At 40.1% G+C, this 11,771-nt stretch overlaps 1 protein-coding gene across 1 annotated transcript in view; it reads right to left on the minus strand.

The window, feature by feature from the left end:
* TTC23L (tetratricopeptide repeat domain 23 like) overlaps nt 1–11,771 on the minus strand; it is a 73,373-nt gene that overhangs the window by 15,888 nt on the left and 45,714 nt on the right. Inside the window, exon 9 of the mRNA XM_017548288.2 lies at nt 11,239–11,366. Coding sequence (XP_017403777.1) covers nt 11,239–11,366 — 128 coding nt within the window. The remainder of the gene's footprint in view (nt 1–11,238; nt 11,367–11,771) is intronic.

Here is an 11,771-nt window from a genome sequence, read left to right on the forward strand (position 1 = left end):
TTTTTTTAGGTTTTGGGGTACATGTGAAGAACATGCAAGATTGTTGCATAGGTACACACATGGCAGTGTGATTTGCTGCCTTCCTCCCCATCAACTATATCTGGCATTTCTCCCTATGCTATCTCTTCCCAACTCCCCAACCCCTGCTGTCCCTCCCCTACTTCCCCCCAACAGACCCCAGTGTGTGTTTTTTTCTTAAATCGTGTAAAGGTGTTGAATTTTGTCAAATGCTTTTTCTGCATCTCGGAGTAATATATTATTTTTATCCTTCATTCTGTTTAAGGTGATAATCTCATTGATTGATTTTCATATGCTGAACCATTCTAACATCCCAGGGATAAGTCCCACTTGGTGATGGCGTATGACACTTTTAATGTGCTGTTAAATCTGGTTTGCTAGTGTTTTGTTAAGAATTTTTGCATCTGTATGTATCAGGGATATTAAACTATAGTGTTCTTGTAGTATCTTTTTATGGCTTTGATATCAGAGTAATGTTGGCCGCATAAAGAGTTTGGAAGTGTGTCCTCCTCTTCCAGAAAATGGTGGAGTTGGAAAAGAACTGGCAATATTAATTCATAGTAGTCTCTTATAATCCTTTTAATTGTTGTGACATCAGTTTAATGTCTCTTCTTTCATTTCTGATTTTATTTATTTCAGTCTTCTCTCTTCTCCTTTAAGTTAATCTAGCAAGAGACTAGGAAGATGGCAGACTAGGAACAGCTCAGGATTGCAGCTCCCAGTGAAAGTGCAGAGGATGAGTGGATGCTGCATTTCCAGACGGATTTTTATTGCCCACAGACCAGGAGATTCCCAGGCGGAGGAGCCCCACGGGTCGCCAGCACAGCTGTTTTGGCCGGCGCAGCTGTTTCGGCCCGTGGGGCTGCTTTGCGGCACCCTGGCGCGGCGGTTCTCCATACAAAATACACTGGTCCCGGTGCCCTCTTAGCTGGCGATTGGAGCTCTGAGATGGCAGAGTCGTCCATTCATCTGAAATAGCGAGCCAGGCCAGAAGATTCCTAGGCAAAAAAAACACCAGGAATCTCAGCGCTGCTGTTTCAGCCGGCTCAGTGAGTCACGGCACGGGAGATCTCAGCGTCTTTTCAACAGGCAACTGGGACACTGGGAGAGAGTTGATCGTTCAACAACAACAACAAAAAACGACTCTAAGTCAGGGAGCCAGGTGATCAGGCTTGGCTGGTCCCACCCACCCCCCCACACACACAAAAACAGTAATTGAAAACGCTATGGGTTGAGAGTTTCACAGCAAGCACAGCTGAACCTGGGATAGTACGGCTCTGTGGGGGAGGGGCATCAGCCATTACTGAGACACTCCACCACTATGGAGGCAGTCTGACCATCGCTGAGACAGCCGCCCATTGCTGAGGCAACCCACTGTTGCCGAGGCAACCTGCCACTACAGAGAGAGTCCGCCATAACAGAGTTGGGCCACCATTGCCAAGGCAGTTCTAACTATACCCATATAAACAGGACTGCAGAGAAGATCACACCGCAGCTGGGCGGAGCCAACAGCAGCTCAGCAAAGCCCCCGCAGGCAGACAGTGACTAGGCTGCCTCCTCGCTGGGCAGGGCAGCCCTGAAAGAAAAAAAAAAGGGCAGCAGCACAATGGAAACTCATAAATAAAGCCCTAACTCCTGGGGACAGAGCACCTGGGAAAAATAAAAAAGAGGGGGGGAGTTTATGAGTTCTGCTGCAGCAGACCTAAACGTACCTGCCCAGCAACTCTGAATGAACAACGGAGCTCACAGCTCAGGACTTGAGCTCCAATAAAGGACAGGCTGTCTCCTCAAGCAGCTCCCTGATCCCTGTATATCCAAAGAGTCACCTCATAAAGGAGAGAACAGACCGACATTTGGTGGACATCCTTCTGGGACAAAGACAGCAGAAGAAGAAACTGGTAGAAACCCTTACTGTTTTGCAGCTGCTGCAGGTGATCCCCAGGCAAGCAGGGCCTGGAGTGGACCTCAGCAGTCCTACAGCAGAGGGGCCAGACTTGTGGAAGCTAAGCTAAGAAAAAGAAGTAACTTCAGCATCCACAAACTGGAAGTTCACTCAGAGACCCAATCTGAAAGTCAGTAACTACAAAGACAACAGGTGGATAAACCCACAAAGATGGGAAGAAACTAGCGAAAAAGGATGAAAACACCCGAAACCAGAACACCACTCCTCCTACAAGAGATCACAACTCCTCACCAGCAAGGAAACAAGGCTGGATGGAAAATAAGTGTGATGAAATGACAGAATCAGACTTCAGAAGGTGGATAATAAGAAATTACAGTGAGCTAAAAGAACATGTTCTAACCCAATGCAAAGAAACTAAGAACCTTGAAAAAAGATTTGATGAAATGCTAACGAGAATGGACAACATAGAGAGGAATATAAGTGAATTGATGGAGCTGAAAAACACAACACGAGAACTTCGCGAAGCATACACAAGTTTCAACAGCCAAACTGACCAAGTGGAAGAAAGGATATCAGAGATTTAAGATCAACTCAATGAAATAAAACGAGAAGACAAGAATAGAGAAAAAAGGATAAAAAGGAATGAACAAAGTCTCCAAGAAATATGGGACTATGTGAAAAGACCTAATCTACATCTGATAGGTGTACCTGAATGTGACGAAGAGAATGAATCCAAGCTGGAAAATACTCTTCAGGATATTATCCAGGAAAACTTCCCCAACATAGCAAGGCAGGCCAATATTCAAGTCCAGAAAATACAGAGAACACCACAAAGATATTCCTCAAGAAGAGCAACCCCAAGGCACATAATCGTCAGATTCACCAGGGTTGAAAGGAAGGAGAAAATGCTAAGGGCAGCCAGAGAGAAAGGTCGGGTTACCCACAAAGGGAAGCCCATCAGACTCACAGCAGATCTCTCAGCAGAAACCCTACAAGCCAAAAGAGAGCGGGGGCCAATATTAAACATCCTTAAAGAAAAGAACTTTCAACCCAGAATCTCCTATCCAGCCAAACTAAGCTTCATAAGTAAAGGAAAAATAAAATCCTTTGCGAACAAGCAAGTACTCAGAGATTTCATCACCACCAGACCTGCTTTACAAGAGGTCCTGAAAGAGGCTCTACACATAGAAAGGAACAACCAGTACCAGCCACTCCAAAAACATACCAAATGGTAAAGAGCATCAACACAATCAAGAATCTGCATCAACTAACGAACAAAACAGCCAGCTAGCATCAAAATGGCAGTATCAAATTCAAACATAACAATATTATCCCTAAATGTAAATGGACTAAATGACCCAATCAAAAGACACAGACTGGCAAATTGGATAAAAAGCCAAAACCCATCGGTGTGCTGTATCCAGGAAACCCATCTTACATGCAAGGATACACAAAGGCTCAAAATAAAGGGATGGAGGAAGATTTACCAAGCAAATGGAGAGCCAAAAAAAGCAAGAGCTGCAATTCTCATCTCTGATAAATAGACTTTAAAGCAACAAAGATCAAAAGAGACAAAGAAGGACATTACATAATGGTAAAAGGATCAATGCAACAAGAAGAACTAAAGATCCTAAATATATATGCCCCCAATACAGGAGCACCCAGATACATAAGGCAAGTTCTTAATGACTTACAAAGAGACTTAGACTCCCACACAATAATAGTGGGAGACTTTAACACCCCATTGTCATATTAGATAGATCAACCAGACAGAAAATTAACACGGATATCCAGGACCTGAACACAGACGTGGAACAAGCAAACCTAATAGACATTTACAGAACTCTCCACCCCAAATCCACAGAATATACATTATTCTCAGCACCACATCACACCTACTCTAAAATTGACCACATAATTGGAAATAAATCACTCCTCAGCAAATGCAAAAGAACAGAAATCATAACAAACAGTATCTTAGACCACAGTGCAATCGTGTTAGAACTCAGAATGCAGAAACTAACTCAGAACCGCACAGCTTCCTGGAAACTGAACAACTGGCTCTTGAATGTTGACTGTATAAACAATGAAATGAAGGCAGAAATAAAGATGTTCTTCGAAACCAACGAGAACGAAGACAAAACATACCAGAATCTCTGGGACACATTTAAAGTAGTCTCTAAAGGAAAATATCTAGCAATAAGTGCCCACATGAGAAGCAAGGAGAGATCTAAAATTGAAACTCTAGCATCAAAACTGAAAGAGCTAGAGGAGCAAGATCAAAAAAACTCAAAACCTAGCAGAAGACAAGAAATAACTAAGATCAGAGCAGAACTGAAGGAGATAGAGACACAAAAAACCCTTCACAAAATCAGTAAATCCAGAGCTGGTTTTTTGAAAAGATCAACAAAATAGACAGACCACTAGCCAGATTAATAAGAAAGAAAAGAGAGAATAACCAAATAGACGCAATAAAAAACGATAAAGGGGATATCACCACTGATCCACAGAAATTCAAACAATCATCAGAGATTATTACAAACAACTCTATGCACATAAACTAGTAAACCTGGAAGAAATGGATACATTCCTGGACACTTGCACCCTCCAAAACCTAAACCCAGAAGAAGTCATAAACCTGAATTGACAAATAAAAAGGGCTGAAGTTGAGGCAGCAATTAATAGTCTACCAACCAAAAAAAGCCCAGGTCCAGATGGGTTCACAGCCAAATTCTACCAGACATACAAAGATGAGCTGGTACCACTCCTTCTGAAAGTATTCCAAACAATCCAAAAAGAGAGAATCCTTGCCAAATCATTTTATGAGATCAACATCATCCTGATACCAAAACCCAGCAGAGACTCAACAAGAAAAGAAAACTTCAGGCCAATATCCATGATGAACATAGATGCAAAAATCTTAAATAAAATACTGGCAAACCGATTGGAACAGCACATCAAAAAGCTTATCCATCACGATCAAGTAGGATTCATCCCAGGGTTGCAAGGCTGGTTCAACATACGCAGGTCTAAAAACATAATTCACCACATAAACAGAACCAAAGATAAAAACCACATGATAATCTCAATAGATGCAGAGAAGGCCTTTGACAAAATTCAACAGCTCTTTATGCTAAAAACCCTCAATAAGCTAGGTATTGACGGAACGTATCTCAAAGTAATAAAAGCTATTTACAACAAACCAACAGCCAATATCATACTGAATGGGCAAAAAACTGGAAGCATTCCCTTTGATATCTGGCATTAGACAAGGATGCCCTCTCTCACCACTCCTATTCAATATAGTATTGGAAGTTCTAGCCAGAGCAATCAGGCAAGAAAAAGAAATAAAGGGTATTCAAATAGGAAAGGAGGAAGTCAAATTGTCTCTATGTGCAGACGACATGATTGTATATCTAGAAGACCCCATCGTCTCTCAGCCCAAAATCTCCTGAAACTGATAAGCAACTTCAGCAAAGTCTCAGGATACAAAATCAATGTGCAAAAATCACAAGCATTCCTATATGCCAATAACAGACTTAAAGAGAGCCAAATCAAGAATGAACTGCCATTCACAATTGCTACAAAGAGAATAAAATACCTAGGAATACAACTAACAAGGAACATAAAGGACCTCTTCAAGGAGAACTACAAGCCACTGCTCAAGGAAATCAGAGAGGACGCAAACAGATGGAGAAACATTCCATGTTCATGGTTAGGAAGAATCAATATTGTGAAAATGGCCATACTGCCCAAAGTAATTTACAGATTCAACGCTATTCCCATCAAGCTACCAATGACCTTCTTCACAGAACTGGAAAAAAACACCTTAAACTTCATATGGAACCAAAAGAGAGCCCACATAGCCAAGTCAATTCTAAGCAAAAAGAACAAAGCAGGAGGCATCGCACTACCAGACTTCAAACTATACTACAAGGGTACAGTAATCAAAACAGCATGGTACTGCTACCAAAACAGAGATATAGACCAATGGAACAGAACAGAGGCCTTGGAGGCAACCCAACACATCTACAACAATCCGATCTTTGACAAACCTGACAAAAACAAGCAATGGGGAAAGGATTCCCTGTTTAATAAATGGTGTTGGGAAAACTGGCTAGCCACGTGCAGAAAGCAGAAACTGGACCCCTTCCTGACATCTTACACTAAAACTAACTCCAGGTGGATTAAAGACTTAAACATAAGACCTAACACCATAAAAACCCTAGAAGAAAATCTAGGCAAAACCATTCAGGACATAGGTGTAGGCCAGGACTTCATGACCAAAACACCAAAAGCACTGGCAACAAAAGCCAAAATAGACAAATGGGACCTAATCAAACTCCACAGCTTCTGCATGACAAAAGAAACAGTCATTAGAGTGAATCGGCAACCAACAGAATGGGAAAACATTTTTACAGTCTACCCATCTGACAAAGGGCTGATATCCAGAATTTACAAAGAACTAAAACAGATACACAAGAAAAAAACAAACAAGCCCATTCAAAAGTGGGTGAAGGATATGAACAGACACTTTACAAAAGAAGACATACATGAGGCCAACAAACATATGAAAAAATGCTCATCATCACTGGTCATTAGAGAAATGCAAATCAAAACTACATTGAGATACCATCTCACGCCAGTTAGAATGGCGATCATTAAAAAATCTGGAGACAACAGATGCTGGAGAGGATGTGTAGAAATAGGAACACTTTTACACTGTTGGTGGGAGTGTAAATTAGTTTAACCATTGTGGAAGACAGTGTGGCGATTCCTTAAGGACCTAGAAATAGAAATTTCATTTGACCCAGCAATCTCATTACTGGGTATATATCCAAAGGATTATAAATCATTCTACTATAAGGACACATGCACACGAATGTTCATTGCAGCACTGTTTACAATAGCAAAGACCTGGAACCAACCCAAATGCCCATCGATGATAGACTGGACAGGGAAATTGTGGTACATATACACCATGGAATATTATGCAGCCATCAAAAATGATGAGTTCGTGTCCTTTTTAGGGACATGGATGAACCTGGAAACCATCATTCTCAGCAAACTGACACAAGAGCAGAAAATCAAACACTGCATGTTCTCACTCATAGGCGGGTGTTGAACAATGAGAACACATGGACACAGGGAGGGGAGCACAATACACTGAGCACTGTTGGGGGGGAAATAGGGGAGGGACGGGAGAGGGGGGAGGTGGGGAGAGATAGCATGGGGAGAAATGCCAGATATAGGAGAAGGGGAGGAAGGCAGCAAATCACACTGCCATGTGTGTACCTATGCAACAATCTTGCATGTTCTTCACATGTACCCCAAAACCTAAAATGCAAAAAAAAAAAAAAAAAAACAGACATAGGTGCACCAAGTTGTTTTCTCCATCTAATGTGGATCTTGTCCATTAGGAATAAGTATCTATGTATATTTGAGCACCTCATAAATTATGGTCAATTATGTAGGAAAAAAGAAAAAGAAAAACCTATTTTGAGCCTTTAATATTAGTATATTTTGGTATTTTTAGTTCTAAAATCCCATTTTATAATTGAGGAAATCCAGGTACAGAGAAGTATACATGAGTGTCAATAACACTTTCAGGAGACAGGTGCTTAATGCAAGAGAGAAGGAAGCTGGAGCTTCTTTCTCAAAAGTGAAGCACCACTTCTCTTTTGCCTTTTAACTTGATATTATGTCATTGATAGATGCTAGGAGATTCTTTAAAAAAAAAAACGTTTTCTCAAAAAAGAATTTAATCGTCACTCACTGCCTATACATAATAACTTAACAGCATAATTTTTACTTAACTGTAATACTGAGGTCAGAAACTCAAAATAATTTAAAAATTCTTTCCAATATTATAAACATTTCATTTAATTATTTATTATTTAATTATAAACAGTATTTATCACATTTTGAAGAAATAAATATTTATAAAATTATAATAAAAAATTTCAGGTGACCAACTGTGTTTAAACATATAGCTAATTTTAACATATAGGCTTCATTTCTTTCATAATTAAAAGGTGTTTTAAATGCAGATTTAACTTAGAATCTACTATTTTTTACTTTTTATAATATTAAAATATTGCAATTAAAAAACTAAGTTAATCTAGCTATTCAGGAAACAGGTTCCAGCAGCTCAGGCTCCTTCCCATTAGTTCTCACAGTGTGCTTCGCTGGGTGAAGCAGGCTGGCATTTCAGGTGAACCCAGGGACCTATTTCTCTGACTTCCTTCTTTTTCTGACCATTCTATTTCAGAAGTTTCAGGAGGCTATCCCAGCTCTTAGAGTGCTGAATATGCTTCAAACATGCATTCATTCTGCTGCTAAGAATCTTGTCAAAAATCTTGGGTTTACAACACAAACAGCTGGCTGGATAACAATGCAGGCTGTCTCTGTGGGAACACTTGGGGGCATTCCCTTTTGGACAGTGCCTATTCCCTTGATTTCGACAGTATCGCCTTGCTTGTAGATTTGCATGTATGTGTCCAGAGGAGCATCTTCATATTTTCTAAAAGCCCTAGAGAACATATAAGGGGTACCTTTCCTCTTTTCTCTGATTTTGTTTGTTTTTGAGACAGGGTCTCTGTCACCCAAGCTGGAGTGCAGGGGTGCAATCACTGCTCACTGAAGACTCAACCTCCCAAGCTCAAACAATCCTCCTGCCTCAGCCTCCCATGTAGCTGGGACCACAGGGATGCAACACTGCACCTGGCCAATTCTTTAATTTTTTGGTAGAGACAAGGTCTCGCTATGTTCCCCAGGTTGGTCTCAAACCCCTCAGTGTTTTGGTCAAGCAATCCTCCTGCCTTACCCTCCCAAAGTGCTGGGATTACAGATGTGAGCCACCGTGTTTTGTCATTTTAATGAATCATTGGAAGATGGTGGTTCCAGATGAATGGGTTTTATTTTTTATACATGGCAGATTAAACTGTTTACCAAAATGTGTGTGTGTGTGTGTGTGTGTGTGTGTGTGTGTGTGTGTGTGTCTGTGTGTGTGTGTGTGTGTATTCCATGGGGACAATTCCCAAGTCTTGCAAGTTTCTGTTATGGTCTTCTAGGACAGGGCTACAGCCTCACATGAAGCTTAGAAGTGGGAGATCAAGCTACTTTTAAATATGGGAAATGTGTTATAAAATTCAGCAGCTTCATTCAAAAGTTACTGGGCACCTTCTATGTGTCAGTTACTGTTTCAGGCTTTGAGGACATTGCAATGAACAAAACAAAAATTCCTGCTCTTATGGCACTTCCTTCTTAACGGTAAAGCTGACCTGTCCATAGTCCTGCTTATGTTTAGATTTGGAGCCACCTGGCACTCGGGTCCTTTGGCGGCTTTGTCCAGGAGCTTGGTATACTAGGAAGTACTTGGTTAGAAGTGGAAAATTATCAGGCATTGGTACTGGTGGTGATATTGGTGGTTTATCACAAACTAGGTCATGGTATTCACTGCACCAGAATATAAACATTCTGGCAAAGTATTTTCACATCTTTGAAAAGAAAATTAATTATTAGATCAACCCATGGCAATTGGATCTCATGTTAATCTTCTGCACCAGCGGAGCATGATGGCTCACGCCTATAATCTTAGCACTTGGGAGGCCAAAGTGGGCAGATCACTTGAGGTCAGGAGTCCAAGACCAGCCTGACCAACATGGTGAAACCCGTTTCTACCAAAAACACAAAAATTAGCCAGGTGTAGTGGAAGGCGCCTGTAATCCCAGCTATTCCAGGAGGCGGAGGCACAAAAAACGCTTGAACCTGGGAGAAGGAGGTTGCAGTGAGCTGAGGTGGTGCCACTGCACTCCAGTCTGGGTGACAGAGTGATTCTATCTCAGAAAAGAAAAAGTTCTGAACCAACAGAAAATACCATGGCCACAGAAAACAGGTTGCAAATCTTTATAAGATTTTTGTATTTACAAATGGCAATTACAATTGAAATGAAGAAAATGTCATCATTTATAAAAATGTTTAGATATGATATAAAAAACAAACTTTTCTTCATTCCTGGAAAAAAATTTTTACTTATGTGCCTATAACTCTATACTCTTAAACTGGTTTTTACATGGCCAATAAGACCATGCCAAATATATCCATATTTCTCACTTGCCTGAGGAATTATAAAGTTGGCTTGGTCAGATAAATTCATGTGGGATCTTATGACAACCAAAGTCTTCACTGTGTTCATGCTGCACTGAATATATAAAGGTTAGGTCAAAAGGTTTTGAGTGATAGCTTAGACTCCTGGGACTTCTAAGTAAAAAGGTCAGCAATAACAATTATTTTCTATAACGTTTTTTAATGTGAAAACAAAATTGTGGCTAATAAAAAGCTCAAGATCAAGAGAAAACCACTACTGTACTGCAAAAGAAAAGAACTGGTAGCTAGATCCAAAGATGGAAGCCAATTTTGACTTAAAATATTAAATTTAAAGCCAGAGATTACACATGTCCTGGATTTGAAGGATCTCATGTATCAAGATACAAGAAAAATTTTTTTTTTTTTACTAATATTCTAAGCCACCTAGGCCCTGTCTAGTATTCCTAGTTTTATTTTATTTTTTTCTCCAAACAAGACAGGCTTTATTTAGATCACTAAAAATAACATTTTACAGAAAGGGAACCATAACATTACACAACAAAATATAGCTATAACATTTCAAACAAGAAAGGCAATGCTGGTGGGGCATGGTGGCTCACGCCTGTAATCCTAGCACTGTGGGAGGCTGGGATGGGCCGATAACCTGAGGTCAGGAGTTCAAGGCCAGCCTGGCCAACATGGCAAAATCCCATCTCTACTAAAAATACAAAAAATTAGCTGGGCATGGTGGTGCATGCCTGTAATCCCAGCTACTCGGGAGGCTGAGGCCGGCAAATCACTTGAACCCAAGAGGCAGTAGTTGCAATGAGCCGAGATCGCCCCACTGCACAACAGGCTGGGTGACAGAGAGAGACCTTGTCTCAAAAAAAAAAAAAAGTTGATAGAGAATTGTTAGAAGCAAACATACAGCTGCACGTGTTCTTTTGCCATCAATATCTATTCCCTCTAAAATATTTTGAGCCTACTGTGCAGTTTTCGAGTATAAACTAAACCTTGTTGGAGAGAGTTGCTCAGTTTCATCAAAAGAATGAAACCAATTTGAAAAAAAAAAAAATCCTTTAATGCTAACAAATAATGAAACAATGTTTTTCTTGCCTAGTTTTATCTAGGACTTATCTGATCTCCAGCATCTGAATTATAAGATCAAAAATGCTATTGTGATCTAATAAACAAATTAGCAATTCTGTTTATGCACTGATTATATTTACCTGTTTTTTGCCATTTTGGACAAGCCATTTGCAAAATTCTGCAATGGTGCTCAGGGTTTCAAAATCCTCTGAGCCCAGTGTTGCTCCATATGCATTGATACTTTTTATGAAATATATCTCAGCAGCATCTGGAAAAATGGAAACAATTATTTAAGACAAGCTGCTAACCTTTACAAGTGTCTAATATCAGCTTTGGCTCACTTGACATTTTCATGCTTAAAGTCCACGCTTGTTCTCATTCCAGGTCTCAGAAGGACTCTTTAAAAGTCTAAGATGTGATTTAATGGCATCAGATAATGTTGTGATTTTTATTCTCCTTATGAAATGCATGGAATTTTTCGTAGGAAAAAAAAAGGTTCTGTCTAAATAGTCTCATGCTAATACTATAAATAACTACCATATTGAACTCCCAGGTATACTGCAAGACTATATTTTTAGCTAAATTAAACTCTGATAAGGACTAATGTTTACTAAGGTTCCTGTTTTTTGGGGGGTGTGGGAGGGAGTAAGTTGTGATTTTTTTTTTTTTTTTT

Source organism: Cebus imitator, unplaced genomic scaffold (assembly GCF_001604975.1).
Source record: "Cebus imitator isolate Cc_AM_T3 unplaced genomic scaffold, Cebus_imitator-1.0 Scaffold205, whole genome shotgun sequence".
NCBI classification, from domain to species: domain Eukaryota; kingdom Metazoa; phylum Chordata; class Mammalia; order Primates; family Cebidae; genus Cebus; species Cebus imitator.